The 27,197-nt window shown below is 36.7% G+C and overlaps 2 protein-coding genes across 8 annotated transcripts in view; one reads left to right on the plus strand and one right to left on the minus strand.

The window, feature by feature from the left end:
• The window catches only part of Schip1 (Schwannomin interacting protein 1), a 132,548-nt gene extending 108,738 nt beyond the window's left edge, over positions 1-23,810 (plus strand). For all 4 annotated transcript variants that reach the window (XM_069048709.1, XM_069048707.1, XM_069048710.1 and 1 more), the window contains 5 exons: positions 5,589-6,006; positions 8,127-9,494; positions 11,771-11,868; positions 20,423-21,129; positions 22,569-23,810. In XM_069048709.1, the coding sequence (XP_068904810.1) occupies positions 5,598-6,006; positions 8,127-9,494; positions 11,771-11,868; positions 20,423-21,129; positions 22,569-22,725 (2,739 nt within the window). In that variant the 5' untranslated portion in view covers positions 5,589-5,597 and the 3' untranslated portion in view covers positions 22,726-23,810. The remainder of the gene's footprint in view (positions 1-5,588; positions 6,007-8,126; positions 9,495-11,770; positions 11,869-20,422; positions 21,130-22,568) is intronic.
• On the minus strand, positions 23,726-27,152 carry LOC138131607 (growth hormone-inducible transmembrane protein-like). Of its 4 annotated transcripts, none has more exons than XM_069048717.1 (6): positions 27,059-27,152; positions 26,593-26,778; positions 26,432-26,543; positions 24,619-24,760; positions 24,085-24,566; positions 23,726-24,033 (listed from the first exon to the last, which is right to left on the minus strand). In XM_069048717.1, the coding sequence occupies exons 2-6, from the start codon at positions 26,774-26,776 to the stop codon at positions 23,949-23,951; spliced, it is 1,005 nt and encodes a 334-aa protein (XP_068904818.1). In that variant the 5' UTR covers positions 26,777-26,778; positions 27,059-27,152; the 3' UTR covers positions 23,726-23,948. The 4 variants fall into 4 exon arrangements, with proteins under 4 accessions (XP_068904818.1, XP_068904819.1, XP_068904815.1 ...); XM_069048718.1 differs by having other exon boundaries at positions 26,593-26,781; positions 27,059-27,151; XM_069048714.1 differs by having other exon boundaries at positions 26,970-27,117.
• Positions 27,153-27,197: the final 45 nt, after the last annotated feature.

Here is a 27,197-nt window from a genome sequence, read left to right on the forward strand (position 1 = left end):
GTAAAATTACGAAATCTACAACTTTCGACAATAGCTGAAATTAATTATTTAACCGGAACACCCCATTAACGCGATTGATCCCCCATAAACCGCCCCGTTAAGTCGTTTTATTGCTGAATAATTACACTTCATGCAGATGGGTCTTATGAATGAATATTTAGCAGGTTATGGCAGCGGCGCAACTAGGCTGTGGGCACGTCTTGACACCCCCACGCTTTGTGTTTATGCCTACACTTTTATTATTGTCTAAAAATAAAATTGATCGCCCACTGATATTACACAGATATTGGAATTCTCCTCCAGGAAATAATAGAAATATTGGGACGCATTACCGTAGACAAATTTGAACAGGAAATGCCCCAAGAACACACCCGGTGATAACACGTCCAGTCGGAGGCTCAGTTATAGCACAGCCACGATTCGTTTCCCTCCAAAAAAAAAGATTACGTAAATATTCTCCTCAAAGTTGGCGTTGAAGAGTCGATTGTGAACGCACCACGGATTGTAGATCACGGATCAGCTGTTTAAATCTAACCTCACTTTTTACAATTAGTATTTTGTTCCTTGTTTTCATAAATATTTTATTATTAAAATGCTCTCTTTACTGTAATATGTAATGATAAGAAATAAAAAAATACTATAGGTATTGTAAAAAAAGCTTCCCGGTTATTTACGGCCAGAACAATAAAATAGTTAGTACAACACAAAAAAGTCATGTCTTTGCTTTATTGATACAATCATAAATGTCAAAAATGAAATAATATCTGGGCTGATTATGCGCTGCTACAACTAAATAGGATCGAGTTAATATTTTATCTAATAATTTTCCAATTTGTCTTTTGAGGGAAAAATGAGCTTCTGGAGCCAACGAACAAAAAGAAGTCGCTTCATTTGTAATTACATGTGTTGCGGGAGTCCATTTATTTATTAACGTTTCCGGGGATGGGGCGTAAAACGTCGTCCAGCTGTAGGAATCCACAAAAATAAAAAGAGCCCGTCACTCATAAAGCAATAAAGGAGTCAACAACCGGATGATATGTTTAGAGAAGCTGGTGGAAGGTGGAAGCGGTGTTATTAATTAGTGTAATGCTTTTAGGGATTTATCAGCTGCCTGCGGCGCCGCTGTCGCCACTGCAACACTCCCCCTTCTTATATCCCATGCTTTACTCACCACCCTCAATTTATTTATCCGATAAATTAGCTCAACCTGAAATTGCTTGTAAAAGAAACTTAAGCAGCTTAATCTTGTTCAAGTCAGAATTAAGGCAATTACCTCCACATTTGTTTGCTCCCTGGGAACAATGAAATATGATGTGCCGAGCTCGATCGCCCTCGATACCCATAATTAGAGAGCGGATTTTTTACGCCGAGCTTTAATTGAAGGGTTCGTCTCCGACGGAAGTGGGTCAACAATAAATTGATTTGGAAAGAGGCCAGTTCGTACTTAGCCAACCGGAATGGAGATAGAGAAATCAGAGCTAGATCGGGACTATCGGTTCAGAAGTGTCTCCTCAAAAATTTATTAACACAGCTGGAGGGGCTGTCGACCGGGAAACATAATTCTCCGCGAAACGAAAATTATCGGTTTCGTTTTATGCAAAATGAGACTTTTCATTTTGGATTGTCGTCGGGTGAAATCTGCGGAAAGTTTGTTCGAAACTACTAGATGTATTAGTTGCAGGATTTTCCGGAGAATTTAATGCTACAGAGTTATGAAAAGTTGTCACGGATCAAATTTTATTCCGAGTTGCAACCGGTCTGAGTAACTGCTCCAAATAGATAATCTGACACTACAAAGTAAAAGAGATTTCTGTAACTCGAGGAAATTGAAATTGTTGCTTCTTGGAGAAAATACATCCTAAAACTCTTTGATTGAAAAAGATTTCGATGATACTGTATTGAAAGAAAAATACAACATTATAAATTCCATTATCTGCATCCACTGCTCTCCACTATATCATGTAAACTTTATTAAAGTTGTTTTTCACCCTACTGTATAGGATGTAGCATAATGTAGGTATAGTCGGTAAACACAAACCACTTTTGAAACAGCACATTTAATAGATGAAATTTAATATTGCTAAACTGAAACAAAATAATGCTGTTTGTTGATAAATAGTTAATTAATCACACAATAAAGCGCTTAAATAATTATAGGGGTACTGCTTTCATGAAATAAAGTATCTTATCAGTTAATTAACGAATAATATTTCTGCTTTTATTTGCAACAACTCGTGGATTATGTACAGTCAGATTTTGAAAATTGTGCAGATATCTTAACCTGAGGTAGTACGTGTTAAAAGAAGACAAAATAACCCAACTTGCCTTATTCAAATGTTAATGGTTTACAAAAGAATCAGTTTTTTTTGGGAACCGCTGAAAATTTTCAAATTTGGCGGGCCATTTTGACGTACGACCAACCTAAAATGTCAAGTTTTTCTGTCATTAAAATTTGTAAACAAGACAGTAAAAAGACTGTAACGCCCGAAGTGGTGAAGATGTTGCATAACGTTTACAAAGATTCGTGCATTGGGAAGTAGTATCCTTTGAGGAAACCTTTCACCCTGCTAGCTCTGAATCTCCACGGGCTTCGCCATAGATCAAAACCATATTGGTTTTCTCCAGGTCGGTGAAAGCCATTTGTGATTTAAATTAGATTCTTGTCAAAGTTACATAATTTTGAATTAAATGACAACAAAAAAGTCTACTATGATTTTTTTTTTACCAATTTTTCCTAAAATTCAGTCCCAAACGTGTTTTGAAAAAGCTTTAGACCCTTTTTTCGAAAAATATCAACATTTGTATAAGACATTATTGACTCAATCGTTACCTGCTGTGGAGTTCTACCACTGGTTAAAATATCTGCGCAACTTTCAAAGTCACCCTGTATTTGTACGGGATGAATTAATATTGTTCTACCAGCAGCATGTAATTATTTTTTTTTTATTGATTGTATTAAGTCAACAATTTTTTGAATCGATTAATTTCCAGTACGAAATTAAACAAAAATGAAAGCAAAACAGATTTGAAAATTGAAACTCATCAGATGTGCTTAATAAAAGTGTTTTTTTGGTTATTCGTTTTAAAAAATAATGAAACGAAAACAAATATTTTTTTCAGACTTCTGTTTGCATTTCAATCCAATATTGTCAGATATGTTACATTTGTTTATGATGTAGAATTCAAAGACTAAAAGAACCAGTCTGACCCACGGTCGCTTTTTAACAAGTGATTTATTAATAAATAATAATAATAAATTAATAAATAAATGAAAATGAATAAAATTAGCCAATTATGAAACGGGAGGAGAATCGTCGACGACGTGCAAGAGTCCTGTGGAACAATAAAATGTCTCTGCTTTGTTCGTAAAATGAGACATAAATAAAAAATTACTAAATGTGGAAACAGATATTCTTAATGTCATTCTCAATCGTAACTCTAAAATTTAGGAGAAGAAAACAGATAAAAGTGATGTCTTTGATTTATTCACAATTGCGCAACACCAACAACGAAACGTAAACTAAACAGGCTGTTATATTTAAGTAACAATAATCCCATCACATAGTTATGATTGTATTGTATTCTCTGTTAAAATACTATTCTTGTATTTCTTTCTAGGCCTACAGAATCTCACCTTACTTTTACCTAAAATATCTAAATCAATTAAAATAGGCGATTCAAAATCAAAGAAATTCCTTTTTGAGAGGATTTCCCTTGCCATTCAACGTGGAAATGCTGCAAGCATTCGGGGCACTTTTCCAGATTCCGCATTATTTATTATTATCGGAAATTTTTGCATTGCAAATCAAAAATGTTATGTAATTATGTTATCTTGGAAAAATACATTAAAATAATCATTCTAATAAAAATGTTCTTCTGTTTTTCTTTATGTTTACTTTTGATGTTCTCAAATATGCTATCTTTTTTTTGTTGTAGTATCCTTCATTTTCTGACATGTTATCCATTGACAAAAATTATGCCTGTTTCTTCATCATTACTAAAATATTTCGATGAATTAGGTATTTTATGTGGGTATTACTGTGTATGGTGTGTAAAAACGCACCACTTTCAAACTAAATTAAAATTAATACCATAATCCTAGTTTTCAGGGCTTACCACTATTTTTTGCCGTTCTTTGGGGTTTAAGCTGATGGTTTATCCAATTTTGGAAATTTCTTATAAAGAAACTCCGATTTCTACTTTTTAATTATTCAAAAAATTCTCTACGTGCTGAGATTTCGTTTTTGAAGTGTCTAATAAATCTTCAGGTCGGCTAAAGAGTGTTCAAAGAATGTGTGATCAAGTGGTCTGATGCTTGCTTTTGTTTCCGTTAACGTATGGGAAGCTTCATCAATTGTCAAACCACAGATGTTGAAAGTAATTTTTTCAAAGGCAAGCACTGGTGTAAATTATTTCTTTTGCAAAATAAATTAACTTCAAAAGTAACAACGAGAGCTTTTCCGATTTTCATAGCGTTTGTAAAAGACAGAAAACTACACACTACATACTTGACCCTATATTTTTTTGAACGCTCGTTATAAACCCGTTGGCGAAATTATTCTTTTTTCGATAATAACACTCTCGATCAAAAATTACTACACCGTAATTAATGACGTTGAATATTTGTCCGGATATAGCTACTGAATTTGTCAAGCTAATGATGACTTATAATTTATTTTTTACCAGACTGTGACAAACAAGCTTCTCATTATTTCACGCCCACCCGTTAGTATGACGATGATAAATTTTTTTAGATCTCTGACATTTATTGTTATTTACTGCAACCAGTGCTCTTAGCATTTACTACTTAAATGCAAATAACTGTTGCATATTTCTATAAGAATGAAAATTAATTAAAAGCGCCATGAAAAACTTGAACGGGGACACAAGATAAAAACAAACTGATCGCAACTCCAAAAATGAAGATTGATGTAGGCGTCAAGCGATTCCACAATAATGGTTCTAAGTTTAGCGAGAATTATAACGTGTCTGTAAGTTTTTCGGTAAAATATGCAAACTTCTTAACGCATGATAAGAATTTATTGGAGCGGCGGTGCTAGAACCTAGTACAAGTTTTTACGATCGTAAAAGTGTGTCCCATAAATTTCACCTAGAGGTGAAAACTTTAAAATTACCTGTGAAAATTAAAAAGGCGAAAGTTGGAAATTCCTTATGAAACAACAGCGACGACATCCATGTCTGAATTAAAGTTGCATCGCAATTGCACTAAAAGTTCATGAGGCAATTTAATTTAAAGAATTCCCTTATAAAAAATTAATGGCTGGCTGCTCGCGTATAAAATAAACATTAGAACTGTGAAACCAGGGCAAATGTTAAATATTTACTCAGTTGAGGCGCATTCTTGCCCGAAAACGAGTATCGAGAGGAACGGAGTAGCGAGCTTTCATATCTAAATCTTAGCAACAAGCTTCTGTTTGTTTAGGTTAGACGAGAAGTGGTTAGTAAACTGCGGGGTCGCCAAGTTATGAATCTGGACACTTGTAACAGTGTTAAATCCAATTTGATGCGGTTCTTGCACCGAGCTTTCGAGTTTCTGTTCGTTGTCTAATTGGGGGTCTCGTTTCCAGGAAGGAACTATGCGTCTGAAGTCCGTGGACGGACCACTGTCCATTCATAATGGCAACACCAACGACATATTAAACTCTCCTAAACGGATTAATACCGTGCAGAACAGCAACGTTACCAACTTCACTTCCAATCTCACAGCCACAACAGAGGACATCACTGAATATAATGACGGCAACGAGCTCACGGGATGTACTAATGACACACTGAATAATATCAACAGCGCCCAAGAGAAAGTGCAATGGTGCAACCCTTCTCAGCGGACGAAGAAGCGGGAGCTAACCAACAACGCCAACAACAGAAACCAGTTGCTCAATATCAACAACACACTGGCTGCTTCCTTAAGGACCACGAGGCACGGCACCGCCTCCTCCATCTATTCGGAGTCGTCGCCAGATGATAGTCTGCTAGATTTCGAAGGTAAGAAAAAAAATAAGACAGTCCAAGTGGGTGTAGGGATTTAGGCAACCCAACATGCACTGCTGTATTGTTGGTGGTTTTTGTGATTTAGATAGGCAACTGGCAGTCGAAAAATTCCTTAATTAAACGTCAATTCGTCAATATCTGCTGCTTAACAATCCGAACGAACTTAATTAAACTTCTGTAAAATTAATTTTCTGGCGGATTTCAAATAACACACCTTAAACCGGAACCAGCAAATTCCTGCTTTTAATTCTACGAACTCGGGGAAACGATTATGAATGTTCACGTCGTAATTTCAATGTTGATTAATTGAGTTTCACTCTCTACAACAAATGAAGCAGGCATTTTCCACAAGAATGTTAAAATTTCGAATCGCGGAAAATCAGGTCGGTTTTGCACCAGTTCCGCAAATAAACGGAAGTGTTTAGCATTGTTCTAAAAATAATTCGAAGTAATGGTGAAATTTTACTGCCATCGGTAGAAAGAAGCGTTGACCTGCGTTGCAAAAATGTATTTGCTTTAAATTAGCAAGTAGCGAAAACGTTCAACAATTGTGTGGGACGCAAAATAAATTTGGAATTATTACAACACCTGCACGTTTTTGCTGGTTGTTCGATTCTGTTAAATAATTCCGCAACAAAAATTACAGATTCCTTTGATGTTGAAATTTTAAATGTATTTCCATACAGAATGTGTGCGGCGGGATGAGTATAATTTGCAAGTTTTGCAGGTGAAATTCGCACAAAACCGGATGGAAATGACACTTGATAATTCGTGTTATCTAGAATTATACATATTTCCGTTCCTTTATGGTTTTATTGTAATGAAAAATGCTCATATTTCTTTGCTTTTTATTGCGTTGTGCCCAGAATTCAGCGTGAAACGTGGTCATTAGGTTTGTCAAAATGGAGAGTTTTATAAAAATTTCAGGAATTAACTGTGACATGGAAAAAGTATGACGCTTCACTTCCATGCATTACCGACACAGTCACCTCCGATCAAATACAATATGGAACAGCTATCCTCATAACTTACGTTCGTATGGCACCCTATACAGCACGTACATTATATGCTTGTCGTTATAATATAAATCAAAAGTTGACACATTTTCCTCGTGTTTCCGCATTTTCCAATCATTTTCCCATGGATGTCAACGAATATAAATTGCTACCGAGCAGTTATCTATTATAAGCTATACCGTGCGATCAACAATTATTTAGATCAAAGAAGCCTTTGAGATTTTGGACGTACATATTTATAAATCTAAACGTTCAGATGCTCTGGATGCATGGAAGTATTTTTGGTTGCATATACCTGTTTCAATTTAAATTTGGAAAAAATGTGTACTCGTTGGCCGCGAAATCTTTTATTTAACATTCTCGAGATTGCTGCCTCGGTGACAATTTTTCTCTCGGTAGGTACGTAAAGAATGATTTCGCGGTCTTGATATACAAATTATTATTTTTAAACAATTTAATGAACGTAGATTCACACACTGCACAAAATAACGGGCCTTCAAATAAATTTATATTTAGAGCAACCTATGGAAATTCAATTGTTTGCAACATTTTTCCAGCGTAGAAAATGACACAAGAACGTCTGACATTTTAACGAAATAAAATTAGGTTAGAAAGTAACTTTACGTATTACGTTACAATTAAAACACTAAGTAACGAATTTTTTCTGCATCTTCGTTGCCCACATCTCATATTTCATACATTGTTTGTAATTGTCACTTTAATTCCTTTGGTACAATGAGGTCGGATATTTTTAATTGGTGTCGTTAGTTACCGTGAGCAACATTGACCCACTCCGCGGCAATATTTCTAGATGTCAGATATTACGAAACACGTTATTTGATAATAAATTTACGCCTCTCAGAAACCGTGACGGAGTAAATTTAAAATTTGCCGACGTTTCAACGAGCCCTTTGTTTCCCAAAACCGACCCTCCCGTCTTTAGTTTTGAAAGTTGTCGACGTTGATGGGCTTAGATCCTGACGCGAGACAAATCAACTTCAACTCGTCGACTTTCTTGAAATATCTCGGATTAATTAGCTGTTCCCCGTCAAATCCGACACGTTCCTGCCGCCTTTCTAAACTCAAATTCCATTTCAGACGTCCATCAGAGCGTCTCGTCAGCCGACGCGTCTCCCCAAGATGAGGATCGCGGTTTCGACATCTCCGATTCCGACTCTTCTGAAGAGAGCAACTTGAGCAACAGGGGCACGGTCGCGCTGCAGCGCAGGGGCATCGTCAACCCCAACTACCCCGGCTTTCAGCACCTCGCCCACACCCTCGACTACGGCATCAAGGCCTCCTCGGACACCGACTTCACGGACGACGACTTCGAGTGCGAATCGCTGAGCACGGCCAAGACTGACGTCAACAATATCAACAACAATAATGTGGAAGACACCGACTACCAGATTGACCACATCGACAGCGTCAACAGACTAGACAGCGTCGAGAACATCCAGAAGGTGTTCTACGACAAGCCGGTCTTCAACATACATGAAGAATGCGGCAACAGGAGCGACTCGGACTCCAGCGGGAACTCCAACCAGACGAGCGATGAAGACACGGAAATCAGCGTCGCTCAGAAGGTGGAGCTCAACATCAAAACTGAAGAAGAGTTGGTCAACAATATTGAATCTCGACAGATCATCGGAGATTTCGAGAAAGAAGTCGAGCAAGAATTCGGAAGGATTTCTTTGGAGAACCAGCGCAGCAAGCCGAAGCAAGAAAATGTGCTGGATTTGCAGGCTCTAGAGAAGGCTGTTGTTCAAGTGTTAGAAGACACTGTAGAAAAATTGAGTGAATCGATCACCACTCACGTCTCCCCCGTCAAGTACAACATCAAGACTAATGTCGAGGAGTCTCTAAATCAGTTGTCTTCTTCGAAACTGGAGCCTCAGCCTGTGGTCCTAGACGACACCGAAACTGTGAAAACTCCGAACATGCCTTTGCTTGTCGAACCCGTTTTGGAAACGAGACAATCCGATTGCAAGAGTCCAGTCATGATCAAGAGCAAAGTGTGCGACGCTTTTCTCTCCAGTGCCCACGAAGTGATCCCTGCTGTAAAAGCAACGGTGTTCGAGAAAGGCCTCAAAGAAATCAAAGTGAACAACATCGTACAAAAGCAAGAACGAAAAGATTCCAATCGAGAGCTGGAAGAAATCGAGTGTCAGATCAAGAAGATGAAGTCGGACAGCAAGCACTCCCTGTTGGGACCCGACGAGCTCGAGAAGTTCAGCAAAGAAGACATCACCAAAGACTTGAAGGAAAAAGACGAAGACAGTGCCGTGCCCCGGAAGAAAGAGAAGATCGAGTACTACGTGAAAAAAAGAAAGGACTATAACCAGCAGTTCGGCAGTTTGATAACCTTCCCCCGGCGGGAGTTTGGAGGGAGGAATCGCGACCCGATGAACAGGAGGTCGGTCCCGATGGCTAGGGAGAAGAAGAGGACCTCTCCGGAAGTTTTGGGTGAGTTTTTTAATCAGGCGCGAATTATGGTGGTGTGAAATAAATGTTAGCGTGATGACTGTTTAGTTAATAAGGCTTGTCTCCATGGAATGGCCATAATATGTTGTAATGCTCCACAGTGGTCACGTTCTTCATTAATAAGTCCTAATCTACCCCTGTTGCATGCTGTGAATGTTGCCGTGTGGTGTTGTAACGTATACGGTAAATGAGTGGTCAGGAAATTTCTGTCGAAATATGGAATAATTGATGAAGTTTGCAGAGTAACAAAGTAAATGTAAGTTTCTATCTGTCGGCACGTCAGCTGTTTTGAAAAGTAGTGGCGTACACAAGTTCCGTAGCGGAAGTTTAAAGTGAAAGCAAAACTGTAACACTTCAATTTGATTAAACGGTCAATTGAGTTTTTGTACTTTACCGAAACAAGAAAAACTTTTTCTAACTGGGTGAACCATGTTTGTTTTTTTTTTTTGTCATTTTAAAGAGAATGCATCAAAAGATTTCTTCCGATTAAACGTTAGGAATTTAATTCCGAAAATAAGTACATTATGTGGACACAACACTTTTATCTCTTAACAAAATAAGAAACCTTCACCTTTATTTGTGTGCCGCAAGCTATGCTTTAACAATCGAGGATCATAAAAAATGTCACAAAAATTTACAAAGGGAGTTTTTTTGTGTAATTAAATAACAAATAAAAATGAGAAAAGCTTTAAAGCAAGGCTCCTGAAACACATGTAGGTAACGCAAATGTTCTTTTTATTTTACGCAATAAATTCTGTTTTCCTGAAGGAACCCAGGGCGCGATCAATATTCATTGCTGAATCAGCAGATTCTTCGGCTTTATTAAACATTAAAATGAATTTTGAAACATTCACAAGATAAAGAATATCGATGAGATAATTTGATAAAATGGGAAACATCTATTTTTAATACACCGTTTTGAATTATAACATATCTGTGGCGGTCGTGAAAAAGTAGGTAAGTCAAATAATTTCAAAAATGAGTTAGCGATGTTTACACCTTAATAATAAATCATGGAGTTAAATAATTCAGATTTTCACAGTTTAAAATTGACTTATATTGAAAGCAAGTACAGGTAGAAAGAAGTTTCTATTTAATTACAGGATTTTAGGAATGATGTGGAATTTTGAATCGTTGCCCTGAAAAATTAACATTTTCGACTTACCTAGTTTTTCACGACCGCCACAGATATTGTTCCATGTTCCTAGCTTACTAAAACAGTGAAAATTTAAAAATGAGTATTCATTTTATTCACAAATGCAGTTGTAGTTAAAAATATGTACAAAGTTATCAACGTATCTCATGTAAGTTAGCATACTTTGGTACAATTGCATAGTATACAAGGTGATTCACGAGTAATAATGAGCCCGACGGAATTGAAAATGCAACCCACAATACATTTGAAAATAAAGCTGGGTATTTACTGCGTTCCTTTACACTTTTCGTTCCTAATGTATTGTGGGTTGCATTTTCAATTCCCTCGAGCTCATTATTACTCGTGAATCACTTGTATTTTTAGGTATAATTTGTTAGCTGTCAATATTGAGTACTTTATTACGATTATTAATACAAAAACTTAATGTTTTTCTTATAAAGAAAGCTTTTGGAAAAACATAATCTGTTGTTGGAACTTTATATCATTTCGAAAGCAACATTCCTTCACTATTAATCAGACTGTAAAAGTTAAGCGATTCTATCAAAATTTTATAGGTTATTAAGTATCTTTACTCACCACTGCCAACATAAATTTAAAAAGATAATTTTATAACCTTTTAGAGTATAAAAGTATGTATTTCAATCATATGCTATTATGAATTTGATAAAGTTGTGACAAAATATTAACAATTGACGTAGATCATTTTTCATTTAAAAATTCTGACAAAAATTCTCCAAATGTTTTGTTCACATTTAATTTTTTTTAACTAAATAGTTAGATTACAACTGATTTATTTTAACTGCTGAGTGTCAAAGCGTTTCTCGTTGAGACACAGATAAAAGAAGAACATTTTGAGATCACCGGTGCAGTACAAAGTGAAACATTTTAGAACCTCATCATTTTGAAATTCGCGTGGTGTTATAGTTGTGCTAAAGACATAAAACAGTTCGCATGGCTTTTATAAATAATTAAGTTTCCCGCCTTCGTCTTTGAGTTTCGCCGCGAATGACGTCAACTCTCCTGTCTCCTTGCTCATCTCTCCTCGGCCTCCGCTTCCTCTTCCGTTCGCACTTGATTAGTGACTGGACGAATTGAATTTCAGGTGGTTTTGACGTTTACAACATCGAAACCGCGATGCCGAAGATCGACCTGGAAGCGATCGAATCCCACCTCCGCGCCGCCCGCGAGGAGGAAAGAAGGGTGAGTGTTCGCTTTGGCGAAAAAATAAACCGGTGAATATTTAAACGGCGTTATCAACTGGCCCAGATCCCGGGGTGTACACGTGTCAGGAACACGATCTAATGATGTGTTCAGGGAACACTCTGCCATAACCAGGAACGCACATGTGTTGATTCACATCTCCTACACCAATAAACCGTCTAATGCGTCCGCCACAGTGTGTGAGCCTAACGGGCAAATTCCATACAGCTTAAATTTGTTAACGCGGATTCGTTTAGTCTAATTTATTTCGCGGACTGATGTCACTCAATTGAAATTGAAACATTTCGATGCGGATTTTCGCAGTTTCGGGCCGGGAAATGGTCGATGTGCGGTGCGCTCGCTGGCGCGGTTGTACTAGTCGCGATGGACTTCCCGAGGGTCTACAAGAGCAGGGTAAGGCGCGACAGGGCGAGGGCCCAATTAATCTAGATTAATAAACAAAACGAGCGATTACTTTTGACCGCACGACATTTCGCCCAGCGCGACTCTTGTGAATCGTAAATAAACACTATTCGGCTTATCGTTTGATAACAGGTGCTAAACACACAAATTCCCTAATCTATCGCACATACCGTCGTAAATTTGTCCGCTTTTAATGCTAATATTGTGATACTTTGCACATGATATTTTATAAATCGTTCATTATGGCAGCAATTGTTTGTTCGGACTGGTACAAATTACGAGCGTGCGGTTTGATAACGACGAGGTTTTAAAAATGATGAATGAATTCATTGTCGAAGAGAGAGATCCGCTGTATTACTATCTGGCGATGACACCCATGGCCCACGACGTCCTCTTGAAGGTAATTATTATTTGCAAAAATCAAACGTGTGGCGGCACCGTTCAAATTGAATTTACCGGACGTTTTCGTTTTAATGCACCATTCACTAAATACATTTACATAATATTTAGACCTCATCGGACAACGTATCGATTTAACCGGGTCCTCGGAAATTCCGGGAATAGTTTAAATATGGGGAAAAGGATGTTTCACCGCAGAAATTCAATTTTCGCGACGCCGGCATTTTTCAAATTGACTTTTTTTCAAAATTGCCCCTTCGATAAGCGGATCACAGAGGGAGCGAATTTCGGTTTCTGGTCGTTGTAATGTTTTCCAGTTTGGTGTAAAAAGTACGTGTTTATATCGATCGACTTGCATATTTTAATTTTACTCTAATTACTTATTCATATTTGTAGTTACTCTAAAAATACAAACGACTTATTTGCGCGAGAAATTTCATTCTCTAAACCTGCCATTCGTTGTTCTGTTCGGAAAATGTTTTGTTCTTAAAATAACCGACTTCGCATATTATAGATTTTTTTTCCGATCAACGATTGTCATTTCTTTCTTGAATTATGTATTCAAGAAAACGCTCAAATGTAGTAGCATTCATTTATGTTTCTTCAAGTAAATTTTATATTTCCAAAATATTTTTTTTACCTCGCGGAATGATTTTTCTTTTGATGCTTTTCTAGAACTGTAGAGAAATCCACATAATTGTCAACTTGTGGGTTTTTCATTCTTGAATAAAACTTCTTTGAATTAATTGTTTCACGAAATATTCATTGTTGAATTCTTGTCATTCTACTCGTACAAAATCAACACCGTCAGCCTTTCTCTAAAATTAAATTTGAAAGAACTTTTTCTCATACCTTTGGTTTAAATTTCTTGTATAATACACACAAACAGAGAAACTATTTGATTTAAAAAAAATATTTTTTAAAAGCCCTTGATTATATGTAATTAATTAAGAAATAGTTTATTAATAATAATCGCCAAATCGCGAGACAGATTTCAGACGAACTGTCACAATAGATACCTCAAAATATGTATAATCAGTCAATGCCCAAATTCAAACAAAGGAGAAAAATGAAGGTTTCGTTCAAATTCTAGTTAAATGGAACGCCCAATAATTAGGCAACCATTTATTTAAACCAGAACGAATTTATAAAGATTTGAAAATCACAAAGAAACAGTGTTTTCCTTTTTTCATTTGTTAGGTTAAAAATTCCTAAATGACAATACGTAGCGTAAAAATCATCTAACCATTAATAATTTGTGCTAATGGCTTCTGCAGTAAATTTTTCTGTAAATCTGATACGTCAACTTCAGTACCAACAAAAATCAAGTTATTAAAAATGAAATAACTATTTTTGTGAAATATATGAAAAAGATGCATAATCAGGGCAGCTGGTTTGTTTGAGACATTTTGGTGTATACCCAGTCAATCGAAATTCACTTTATAATTTTTTTATCAGAAGGCATCCAGCTCTCTATTCCTTTTTTTTATTTCCTATATTTTTATCAATGTATTCATTGGCAAATATCCTGTAGGAAATTTTATTTAACCAATAGGGAATTAAACCAGCGTGAAACAAGAAATTTGAAAGGTATTAAAATAGATATTAAAATTTTAACAGGAAAAATAAGCTTCACTTTATATGAGAAATCATTTTAAAATACTAGGTGGAGTGTGTTTTTCATTAACAGTAATAGATAGTAATGGAATATTGACCTTGCACCAGAAATAGGAATACTATTAGGAATATAAAATTACTAAACATTTAAAGCATTAGGAAGTTTATTTTAAGACCTTTTAAAATATTTTCTTTTCATTTAAACAGGTTTAAACTTGTGTAGAACTCATTGTTTTTTTAACTTTCCTACAAACATTAATAACAGCGGTGAAGAGAGGTTTTGCCGAAACTCCACCAAAAAAGTTTGCTCAGAGGGGTTCGCTCGACGCAACCTTTTATTTATTCACAATCATTATTGTAATATGCCTATTTTTAACCTGCATGAGGTTAGAAAGTACGTCATTGCTGGCTGAAAAGGGTTCCTCTTCGTCGAAAAGTGACCACTTACATTTCTTGGTCGCAAAGTGACATTTCTGTCAATTGTCGAAAATATCAATGTTAAATATCGGTTCAACGTATACATTTTTGAGATTCTAAATGGGATATGTTATTGTCAGACGAATAGAGAAACACACGTTCAAATTTCCAACCGAATAACAGCAATATATGTATTTTGTTCAATTTGCCAAACCTAACCTCAAATTAAAAATTCAAAAACTATTCATTGTAATCATTGTAAAACCTATTTGAAATTTTCTTTTCCAATAAAACCCCGTACATAAATTAACTAAAAAATGATGATTGCAAATAAAATAGTATACTATGCGCGCAACGAAGAGAGGTTTTGCTGAAAGCAAAAAAGGTTGCGTAGAGCGAACCCAGTTATGAATTCCTTGGTTCTTCTGTCGAAAATAGGAGTATGTCATGAAAATTTTGTGTTGTCGAGTGAAAACCGTTTTCTTAAATAACATTCACGTAAATGTCAAAATTGACAAGTGACAGTTTATTAAGTTACGTTTTCAGAAATTTCTTTTTTTGTAGATCATATCGTATCAACGCAATAAAAATTTTCACATTTGCTTCTGTTTCGCGTCAGAATGAATCGGCAAAAATCAGGCTGTTGTGCATTACGAGGCGTTAAAAAATTCAAAATGATTATTACCATAAATTTAATTAAACAAGATTACACGTTTGTTAACAGTCTTTTTGAAACGTTTCACTTTGACTCCACCGTGCTCCACATTTTTACATCACATCATTTAATTTCATGGGTGCAAATTAACTCTTAATGGCATTCCGGGGTATCATTTTATAAGGCACTAATTATAACAAAAAGACCATCAACGTTTTTTATCGTTTTCATTCTACACAACATTAAACAGTACGAACTCGCCTTTCACTCTCCCAAAAAATGTCCGTACGACAAGAAACCGACAAATTGTGAAAATGGAACACCCACAAATGACAAATCTGAAATCCACATTCATTTAATTCACTTTACATTAACTCATAATGTCGTGAAGATTTCACAAACTTCCACAACTTTATCGATTTCACATTATCGGCAACTTAATATTTAGTTAACGATAGAAAAATGTTTGCCGAAGCAATTTCATTTTTTTGCATCTGCACTCTGATGAAATGTATTAAATTTATTGTGATAAAAATTCAACGGAATATTAAAAGGTAATCAAAATAACATTACCGAGGTGCATTCATAAAATTGGTCGGTGCGAAAGCAACTGTGGGGAGCTTCCCGATTCGGAAAAATTTAACAATTTCCAGAAAACAGAAAGTTCTAGTCCGTATATGTCTGCGTTTACATTTCTTAGAGCACTCTATGTAGTTGTAACATCGAAAACAACAATCAGGAGCATCCTTCAGATAATTCGTTTCCGCTGTTGGTCCATTCAACTGACATAAAAATCAGCAAATATCGGGAATATTGTTCCCTGAAACATTTCCTTCGTTATATACGGCATCCCTTATCCATTACATGAGCCTTTTCCTCCTAAGCCGATTTTTGCTCCTTTACAAACAGATAAGAAAATGTGTTGCCATTTAGAGAGATAACTTTGATTTACATCCACGAAGCAAGAAATTTCCCATGTATGTGCCCCACTTTATAGAAATATCAGCGAAAGACCATTGCAGGGCCATTAAAACGACGAGGACAGATAAAATCCACTTTTTAGTAACGTTACCCAAAATAAAATTTATCACCGAAGGCAGAACCTCGTCCGGGACCGTACATCATAAAAATGTCCGCATGTTTTTGTCAGTACCATTCAAATAAGTGATATTCCGGCCGTACATTTGATTATGAGCTTAATTTATCGCGTCGCGCCTACCCAATAATTTAATTCCAAGCTCTGGAGCGCACTTCGCAACGCTAACGAACCGCATTTGAATAATACAAACACCACCACTATGATTTTAATTCGGCATAATCCGTCGAAAAAGAGATGCTTCCGCAGATAACGACTAATTATCAAGTATTACCTTCACCGGTCGGACGTCCGCCCCACTAGGTGGAGAAACCGCGACATGTGCCTCGTTACCGTCCAGATTTGAACCGCTTGCAAAAAAATGTAACAATCGCGTGTTTGTTATTGATTACGACAATTCGCAACGGTTCACTATTTTCCTTTTTACGGTCAATAAACAAGAGCTCTCTCGGATTCGTTTCGACTTTTAACAGTGAAAATCATCGCCTTCGACTTAAATTCAGTCGAGTCCACACGTGTGAAAAATACCCGAGATAACTGTAGATACGTGCGAGTGTTAATAAAATATGTAGTTTTACAGCTCCGTGGGGAAATCTGTTAAAATTTATTCGCATTTATTCATATAAAACAACAATAGTGTGTGTGCACCGTGATGCCGAGCTCGGATTTTTATGCAGCCTTTTGTCTGCCGTCAAGCAATTTCGCAATTCAGGTGCTGAGCAGGGCTCTCGGAATTGTCTTGCAAATAAGTCGCGCACCTCACCCTGCGACCGTCAAGTTTCCGATCTGACCGATTAATAATTATTTGAAGGGAGCGAAATTGCAGTGGCGCGTACGAGTCCGTACGAAATCCACAATAGAAACCGCGGTTTCCTCCACAGTGAGTGAATCCGGCTGTCGGTGAAACGTCCCACGGAAGCAAAACATGCCAGAAATGAAGCAGAAGAAGTGAACGAGAAATTTATTATAATCGGTGGTCAATCCTCGACCGGATACGCGCGATAAAACTGCATCGTCGATCCTCATTCGACGTCGTTTCGTGGGATCGTTATCTATATTTTTTATGAAAATGACATCATTGAAGCGTAAGAGACATTACAAGAAAGATACCACATATCTGTTAGACCTCTACACGCTAACGTTCGACGAAAATGAAACTCTGGAAAGTTTGGACTTAGCCGTGAGTACCTTTTGTTAATAATATTAGGGGGCGAAGGCTCGTTCGGGGTGCTTTTATTGTTATTAGCTGGTTCTAACTGCATCACGTTGAACTGTTACGACTTTTTGTTTTGATCGTGACATATGGAGTGTAAAGTTCTGTGGCAAAACATAAACAACCCGACGATAATAATAATGGTTTTGCTCTTTGACGCGATGCGCGCGATTCTTCTCTGAGAATTAAAATTTGAAACCGAGTGGTCACCACTTTGGGGTTGCTTCAGCGATAGATAAAGACAGAGGAGATATCTCTTAAATTGTCAGAGATCGTGATTCCGTGAACGGGTGCAATAAAGGCGCAGCTTTTGCCAAATTGCCCAACCGATAAGTTATTGACGATATAATTGTTGGTTCAAATGACGATTTAGGCAAGACTGATGGATTAAAAATAAGTTGGTCCCTGCTGCATTAAATTCGCTCGTTGTAATGTCATTTCACCGTTTTAGGACCTTCACAAAAATAATAAAGAAAAACAAAATAACATGTACAAGACAAAGTCAGGACATTATCTAATGTGACCCCATTTTATTGATAGAAATAGGGAAAATTCAATATATTTCATTGTTTACCATTTACTGTGTCGTCATAGTACGGAAAATCATAACTGAGTCATTAGTTTATGTGGAAGGATATTTTCCCAACGATTTGTTTATTGCGTCAAAGTGAGGACCACGTACATAAAATAAGGTGGTCAATGTTGACAGTTACAATTGAAGATTTTTTATTATGCGCCTTTGGGGGTAAGAACTACCCAATGTTGGAAGCCCGAAGCCTAATTATGACAATGTATGGATGTATAAGCCGTGCAAGAACTAAACCGCTGCAAGAAACACTTATCCCGGTTATGACAAATATAATTTTTTACAATACTCCAAAAACAATTACACCGTCCTCCTTCGTCACGCTTTTTACGACCATCTCTTTCATCAAATCCTGCTTTAATTGAATTTTATATTACTCGTAAAACTCATTGTGCATGTTCAAAGCCATCGTAATAAATTCCCCGAAAAGGTAAAGGTAGACAAAGCGCTGGTCTCATCTGTTATCTGTAAAATATTCGTGGGGCCAAGATTTTTCTGCCTAAAACGTAACCATTGTGAAAATATGGACGACAAAAGTGTATTACGATGAAAGCTTCCATCGTCATTACTGGGCCGCACCTAAATTTACCACCCCAACTTATTAACCGCGCATGTAAGGACATCATTTATCCCTGCAGTTTTTTATCTCAGCCAAAAGACAGTAATGGTGGACTTTATGGTATTGTAAAAACTGAATTGCTCATTGCGCTGCTAAAATATGAAAGTATTGGAGTCTCGGGGACTTTTAAAATTTATTAAAACATTTATAACGTCCTCCACAACCCTGTAAAATGAGCTCAGGGCTCAGCCGTGAGGTATTTGTCATCTTTTAAAAGAGTGAACGGTAAAAATGGGAACGGGGCGCTGTTGACACAATTCGCTTTTAATTAATTAAATAATATAACGCTCGTCACTTAACATTTATTAACAAGGGGGGGCCTGAATCTGACCTTGCGGCTAAAAGTTCATTAAAAAAACACATGCTCGTAACGTCCAATAACAGTGTTTACATTGAATTTTTGTACAACTGGGAGGATGTTGCGATACTTTTTCAGCTTATTTTTACCCAATTAACTGTGTTTCTTCATAATCAGAGTCCATCTTAGTCAGTCGCTGACTAATTTCGTGCAAATTCCGTATTTTCCTTGTTATCAACATTGAGAAATGCAAATGAAAAAATATGTAGCGGACAATTCAAAAGATTTTTTAATATGTATAATTGATTAATTGGTCTTTTAAATTGGTTGCCAAGAAGATTGAGGTTAGGTTCTTGAGATTGAAGTTTTGGGGTTGGGGATTTTTTCTTTGTTTTTGAAACTAGGTAGATTAACTTTATAATGCGTAAAATGAAAATAATTGTATTTGGGTGGTTATAATATTGAAGAGAGCGTAGATAATTGAAGAACTTTGAATAATTAATGAGGTATTTTATTATTTAAATCTTGCGCGCGTAAGACAGTGGCGCGACGATTGGACGCACCTTTGTGTCCCAACCTTGAGAAAGCGACAGGTGCTATGGCAACGTCCTTCTTTTTCCTTTCAACAAACAGCGTGGCGATAAGACTGTCTTTATCGCCAAGTCTAAACAAAAACACCGGATGGTTTGATTTTATAACGAGAACATGTGCAACTGTTAAAGTTTTTCAGACAACGACGACAATCAGTTTTAGTTGAATTTGCCACATTTTACCGCAGTTTAAGTTGATATTGTGTTTGTAAATAGTTAAGCGAACGGTATTCGTGCCCGATCGAGTGGAAAAATGTTCGATAATTTGTTGAGTACGCTCAAGAACCGTACAAATAACATCGGAGATCTGATGAAAGAAAAATCGAGGAAACTCGTCTCGAACATAAATCCACTGAAATTCATCGGTAACAAAAACAAAACGACGTATTACACGATCGCCCCCCGCGAAGATAACGAGTACTTCGACAACGATTACTTGTCTCCGAGGGCCTATTCGATGACCACGTTCAGCATCGATTACAACTCGGTTAACGAGAACATGGAGTGGTTCCCGTATGTACCACCCTCGTACGACGAGCAGAACATCGTCGACCGATTCATTAAAGTCATAACGATAAACGACGATTTCAATGTAAGCCCAACCCCACCGGTGTCCCTTTTCTGACAATTTTTTCTTGCAGAGGCGAACCGACAGAGAAGAGATCCGACGCAGACTAGCGATGGGCTCAGAAGACGACTACTACACAGACCGGCCAGGCCGGAAGCCCAGCCTCCAAGCCAGGCTCCAGAGCGGCATGAACCTGCAAATCTGCTTCATGAACGAGACTGTATCGGACAACGAGAGTCCGAGTTCGGACACCGAGTGTCCCATGACGAACCCCAAACAACCAAAGACTTCCCCAAAGAATTCTAACCCGCAGTCGTCGCCCTACGAGGAGAAGACCGCAGCGCCACCTACAAGACCCGCGACTCTATCAATCGGGCAACCGCTGCTCCAGCCCGTCACCCAACCCATGACCGAGACTGATTTCTTCGCCAGACAGGCGCGTTTGCAGACTGAAGCCAGAATGGCACTGGCGCAAGCCAAAGAGATGGCCAGGATGCAAATGGAGATTGAGAGACAGAGACAGAAGAAGAGTCCCATCACTGAGATGGTGCGCAACAGTCTGGAGAAGGTCGGGATTCCGTTTCCCGAGGAGAAGAGGCGGCTGTCCAGGCAGATTCTGACGGAGATGAATGTGGCGCAGTTGCAGGTCATTGTCAATGACCTCCACACTCAAATCGAGACTCTCAACGAGAGTTTGGTCAAGTTCCTGATGGACAGAGATGACTTGCATATGGAGCAGGATTCCATGCTTGTCGATATTGAAGACCTGACCAGATATTTGTAAGTTGAATAAAAAAAAAAGCTAAGACAGATGTAAATGGTAATGACGTAAGTCGCAATCGTGGTAATTAACAAAACAAACAAATCAAAAAGATTTTGACAAAGATGATCAAAATGGATCTGTAAATACATATTTACTATTATCAGAAAAACTAAAATTTTACTTTATATTAGATATTTATAAATGAGAACTCATTTTTTTTTCTTAACGTATGTTCCATAAACTATATTTTATTTGAAAGAAAAATAAAAATATATTTAACTCAATAGACTACATAGTTTCAAGCGAATTTCTGATAAGAATAATTAAAAAACACCTTCCACTTTGAATTATGTGTACAAACAAAAAAGTAATTCAGGAAAAGTCAAAGATAAAAATAAAAAAACACCATTCATATCTATTTGCAAAAATAAACAAGAAAATTCGTTGATAAATAAAAATAAAAACTTCATATTAGAGGTTTTTTTTTATGAACTAGAATCTCATATACATGATGTTTTATATGCAAAAAACTGGAATGCGAATATGTACATATTTTTAATTTTTGAAACCGTCAAAAAAATTAAGTCTGAAAAAATGTAAAAAAAGGGTAATCAAAAACATACAGTTCTAGAGTCCTTGGAAGGGATTTTATGTTGATAAGGATAACATTTAATTAAGCACAAAAATAAAAAAGCCTTTGTCAGAAAAACTAAAGATATTTGTTGATAAGGGTAAACAAAAAAGTGCTTGACAAAGGATTGTATTTTGGTGATGACTGATGATAATAAAAAGTACCTTACATTTGGTTATATAAATAAAAAAATGAAACATGTCAGACGAGTATTTTTTTTAAGTATAAATATTAGTTTATTCAGAACCTATTCAGTTTCTTTTTCTTTTTTTTATTACGTAATAAAGATAAGAGATGTAAAAATTTTCAATTTATTTTGATAAAAGTAACAAGATCCGCATTAAATGTTTATTATTAATTGGAGTGATGCCCTATTTGCAAATTATTAAAATGTATGGAAGATGATCTTGTACTTTCAATACTTTCGTGCCTCGTGAACATACACGTACATTATCCGTAAATCCATAAAAGTTTGATGGAAATAATGAAGTCATTATTTAAAAATATTTAGGAAATATGTAAATTACATTTTATCAGAAGATCTAAATAGGTTCCATGTGCTATTAACAACCAACTACTTTATCGGCCATAAAAGTAACTGTACCTAGTTTGGATATTTAATTATTGTAATATGTAATATTATTTAGTTTGGTGAACAGACGATGACTCACGTCGTACGAGTGATAACGGATATCGTACATAAAGTAAATTACGGAAGCAAGTTCATTTACTTGTTTGCCTGTGATAAATATGATTATTTCAAAACAAGCGTTTACGGGAAAATGAAATGACATTTTAGAGCAAAAAAAAATGTATTTTTTTCAGAGGAGCAAAGGAGCAAGTCTTCAAAGAACAAACCTTGGCCCCATCCCAGAACAACAACATACCTCCCCCTTCGCCAGCCCCGTCTTCGCCACTAGCTGCTTTGAACAGCAGCATGAAACCCCATCTACACAGGATAGCAAGTCTGGTCAAGAAATAACATAGTCATTTAATACTCCACTACAATTTGAAATTGTAAATAGTTTTTCATGATTGATTTCGGCTATCAGGCTTCAACGTTTAGGTCTAGACGATTGTTTTCACCGAGACGATTTTTTTCCGAAGAAAAAGTGAGTTCAAGTTAATACGTAAGATTTGAAATTGATAAAATTAGCGTTTCAACAGTACGTAAAGGTAGCATCTTTACTCGTAATGACGTTATTTTTGTAATGATTTCGTAGTTACTTATTTTTATACTTTTGACATATCAAAGTAGTTCATTTGGAAAGTTTCTCATATCGTCACGTAATTAATGTAAATACTTACTACATAAATTTATGTAGATGTTGAGCTTATAACTGTATAATATGGTTGTGTTCCTCAAACAGAGTTTCAAAAATAGTATTACAAGCTAATTGAATTTATGATAATAGAGACAATATCGATTTTGCATGAACTGATTTTTGTTAACGTATGAAATAATACATATTTAAACGAGCCAACTGAATCTCAAGTTGTATTCGTCGTACTTATTAGATTAATTTCCAGTGATTATCGTGAATTTGAAAACTTGTGGTCCAGTTTGTTGAACTGTCAGTCATACCTACTCTTAGACACCAACTGTAATATAAATTGACTGAAGCTTTTTCTGTACATATGAAATTAATGTAGAATTATGTACCTATCTCTTTAAATATAAAAACAGCTTGAAAAGTGGATGTTACAGTAAATTCGAAATATTTTCATCTATTTGAAGGGGTAGAATACTTGCCATGTGTAGATATTATAGAGACGATTTCGAGACCGCTTCACGAACATAAACTAAACCTGATTTGATCATTTAAATTATTCTTGATAATTTTCTATGCGAATATGTATGTCAATGTGCCATAACAACGTTACGTTTGCACAGCACATATTTCATTTCCCTTAAAGACTGCACTTGTATCCAAAGACAACCTAATCTAACGTGTACATTGTTTCTTGACAAAAAGAAACGATTATTATCGAATGTTATTTATTGTAATACTAAAACTCAATCATTGTGAATACAAAAAGCTTAAATAAACTACTCGTAAAACATCACGCTTGCATTCTCCTTCCGACTCTTCCTCGACTTTACAAATATGTACACTTAACGCTAACGTCAGAATTATTTATATTTCGTAAGAATTAAAAATGAAGTGAAATTTACATTTTTCAAATAAAAATAATCGCAGTCGTTTATTTCTTCCTTTGGTTTCCACCGGCCATGATCATGGCGATTCTGATGAAGATATTTATCGTATCCAAATAAATCGAGATCGCCCTGAAACACCCCCTCATAGAAAACACTCCAAATCACGATGTCGCAACTTACGCATTGATCGGATCATAAGGCCTGACTCCGTACAGTTTCGGCGTGGCAGGGTAGTTCTCGGCTTGCGTAACGATTCTCTGGGTGTCGTACAAGAGGAAAGCTGAGAAGAGAAGAAGTCCTCCGTAGACCGACATCGAGTACAAACCAGCCCCCAGAGCCGTGGTTGGCGGCAAAAAGGCACTACCGATCGATGCCGCGAAGACCAAACCGAATCCCATGGCTAACGGCGCCCCCATATTTAAGAATTTCTCGCTAGGAGCACAAACGGCCACCGTGCTCAATCCCCCGACGATTCCGGCGGTGTACCAAGCAGCTCTGATCAACAGCGGGCCACCTAAGAAGCACATGGGGGCCAACACCGCCCCCATCGTGCCAGCGTGAAGCAACCACGCCATTTGTTTCGCTCCGAAACCTTCACCGTACTCGATGCTCTGGCACAGAATTCCGGTGCCCATGATGGCGCCTAGGGTTATGGCGATGCCCTAAAGATGTGTGAAAACGGTACTCTGAAATGTACGGAACAAGGTGTATTACCATGAATCCACCTTTGGTTACTAGGCTCATGATGGTCGCGTTGCGGAAGGCGGCCATGGCGCTGGCAGCAGTGATTGCAATGGAACCACCGAAGTACATGTATGTGGATTTAATCCTGTCTTTTACGTACTGGGGCCACAAACTGCGAATTATTAAGAGCTAATTGAATTTATTTCGTTACAAAACGCGAAGCACAATACAATGAAATGGTAGTATGTAACAATAATAATTTACGCAAGAAGTGAAATTTATACCTACTTTTTTAATGAAAAAAGTACACTTGATATACAACGTGTCTCAGAAATAAGTACATTAATTTTAACCAGTGACAGATCTCGTCAAGAACAACAAAATTGTTATGTACCATTTTTTCGAAATCTAATTTTCTATTTATTTGACCCAATGACAGTGACGGTGAAATAATTGTTTTGCGTTCATAACAGAGCTGTTACGATACCAAAAACAGTATCGTAACAGCTGAAAGTGGTTCTATAATAGCAATAGTACAATTTACGGTTATCATGTTGGTAGGTACTGCCAGAATCCCCTCAAGTCTAGAGGATTCTGGCAGCGTCACCCAATACGGGCGAATATCCCAAGTTTCAGGGTTTTTTTGTCAACCATCAAAAAATACCCCAGAATTTTAATTTTGATTTAAAAACGGCTCAAAAGGTGCAAAATAGAAAAAATAGTATATTACATGTGTTTAAAAATAGGTACTGTTGCGACAATACCCTTCTTATTAAACTTATGTAATATACTATTATAAAATCAGCACAAAACATTGTGTTTTTAGAATAAAGTTTTTTTTACTCTGCGGCCGAGGTAAAGAGGATTACATTTTTAGTTAGTTTTATCCGATTCCAAAAGGTAGGTGTTTGCGTGTTGATTCTGTAATTTAAGCTAAAATTTTGTGAAAATGGCACGTTTATTTTCGAATATTGTGTTGGCGTATGGTGCTGCGTGCAGTACTGCTCCTCGAGCCCAGAAATTTCCGTGCGACTTGTTTTAAACGAGTGGAAAATATTGCCACAACAATTTGCAATAACAGAGGAATGCTGGTAAGTGGAAGAATTATTTTGTCGGCACCTTCATTATTGAATTGACAACGATCACTTTGAACATATCTTGTAAAGATTAGTGATTACTCTGATTACTTCATGAGAATTACGGATTAATACACTAATTTTAGGAAACATTTTGTCATTATTTTAGGTATGGGCCATTCATTTTCTCTTTTTTCTCTTCCACCCTTATCATTATAGGTCACAGCAACGGGCGTCGGGCGCAGCAGTTAGCCGATGTGTATAAGTTACCACAAAACAAGTGAAAGTTTTCTTGCATTTGTTTTTTGTTCTTCGCTTATCGGCATCGGCGAAGCAAATAATCCCCCATTGGCGGGTAACGAAATTTGTGACAAATCTTTCAATAATTTTAATTGGATAACTTCAAGGTTTAGGAAAAAAATATGTTTAAATATAACATATTGTTGCTATTGACGAGTTCTAGGAATTACCAGTTTAAATTTCTTATTTCTGAGACGCGTTGTACATACGAGTATACTATAGGAGTAGTTTTTTAACAGCCACAGCAAATAAAAAAAAAATCTGTTAATAAGAAAGAGAAGGTGAAATTTATTTAAATATAAATATGAAGAAAAGCAGCAAAGCAAAGAAAACTTATAAAAACTCAAAAAAAAAAAAAACAGAGTATAATTCATGTCTTGCAAAATTGGAAGAAAAACTCATTAAATAGAATGATTTCACAGATATAATCTAACAAATACCAAGCTGATAAGTCAAAAATCACTTACACTGATCGTTCAAAGGTTCCTACTTCTTTGGACATTCCCAGGCCATAAAAACAAAGGGCCCCCAGGCCTAACAGAGCGCCGCCTGCCACTGCCCCGCGTCCTACATTAAAAGCTAAACAAACCTTGTATTTTTGAGTTTATAGTGATTTTTAAATGTGTACCTGTGTCTGATGCAGGGGCCATAGCCCTTTCCCGCAAGGTCTGCCTCCGTGCCGCCCTGCTGAGAGCATCGCGGCTATCATTAGTAGACGAGCGGACGAAAGACTGTTTGGGCAGCTGCCTCAAAAGGGTCAATTTCACTGTGGGAGCTCGGCACACAAGTCTTGCTGCTAATAACGACGCCATTTCTACTGAAAACAGTGACACCCGTTCTTTAATTGCACTGTTGTGCTAATAAAAGCTGATCGTATCGCAATTTAGGACGTATGATTTGGAAAAAATAGTGTAAACAACCCGGGTTGGAAAGTTCCAGAACTTCTAGGTTATCTGGTGCAATATTTCACCTGTCTGATGAAAAAACGTAAAAAATAATTTATACCTGTGCACAATTAATGACAATGAAAACTTGAAACTGAACACTTCACAATTTTGAAATAATTTGAATTAGTTTTACGTTTTGCTTTTTACCTTTTCGGATGTACAGATTCTGACATTTGACAACTGTCAACCGCACAAAAATCAAAATTAATATATCTAAAGCCGCGTTTACGCTCGTAAGGTGACTTTACACCCGAATGACGTCACATGACGTAAAAACTATCAGGAA

This window comes from Tenebrio molitor, chromosome 5 (genome assembly GCF_963966145.1).
Source record: "Tenebrio molitor chromosome 5, icTenMoli1.1, whole genome shotgun sequence".
In the NCBI taxonomy this organism is placed as follows: domain Eukaryota; kingdom Metazoa; phylum Arthropoda; class Insecta; order Coleoptera; family Tenebrionidae; genus Tenebrio; species Tenebrio molitor.

Bases quoted from the DNA above. Each gene is read 5' to 3' on its own strand.
- LOC138131607 (XM_069048717.1), bottom strand. From the start codon at position 26,776: ATGGCGTCGTTATTAGCAGCAAGACTTGTGTGCCGAGCTCCCACAGTG. The intron at 24,761-26,431 runs GTAAGTGATTTT...AATAATTCGCAG, and splicing joins GGAACCTTTGAACGATCAGT to TTTGTGGCCCCAGTACGTAA. The intron at 24,567-24,618 runs GTAATACACCTT...ACACATCTTTAG, and splicing joins TAACCAAAGGTGGATTCATG to GGCATCGCCATAACCCTAGG.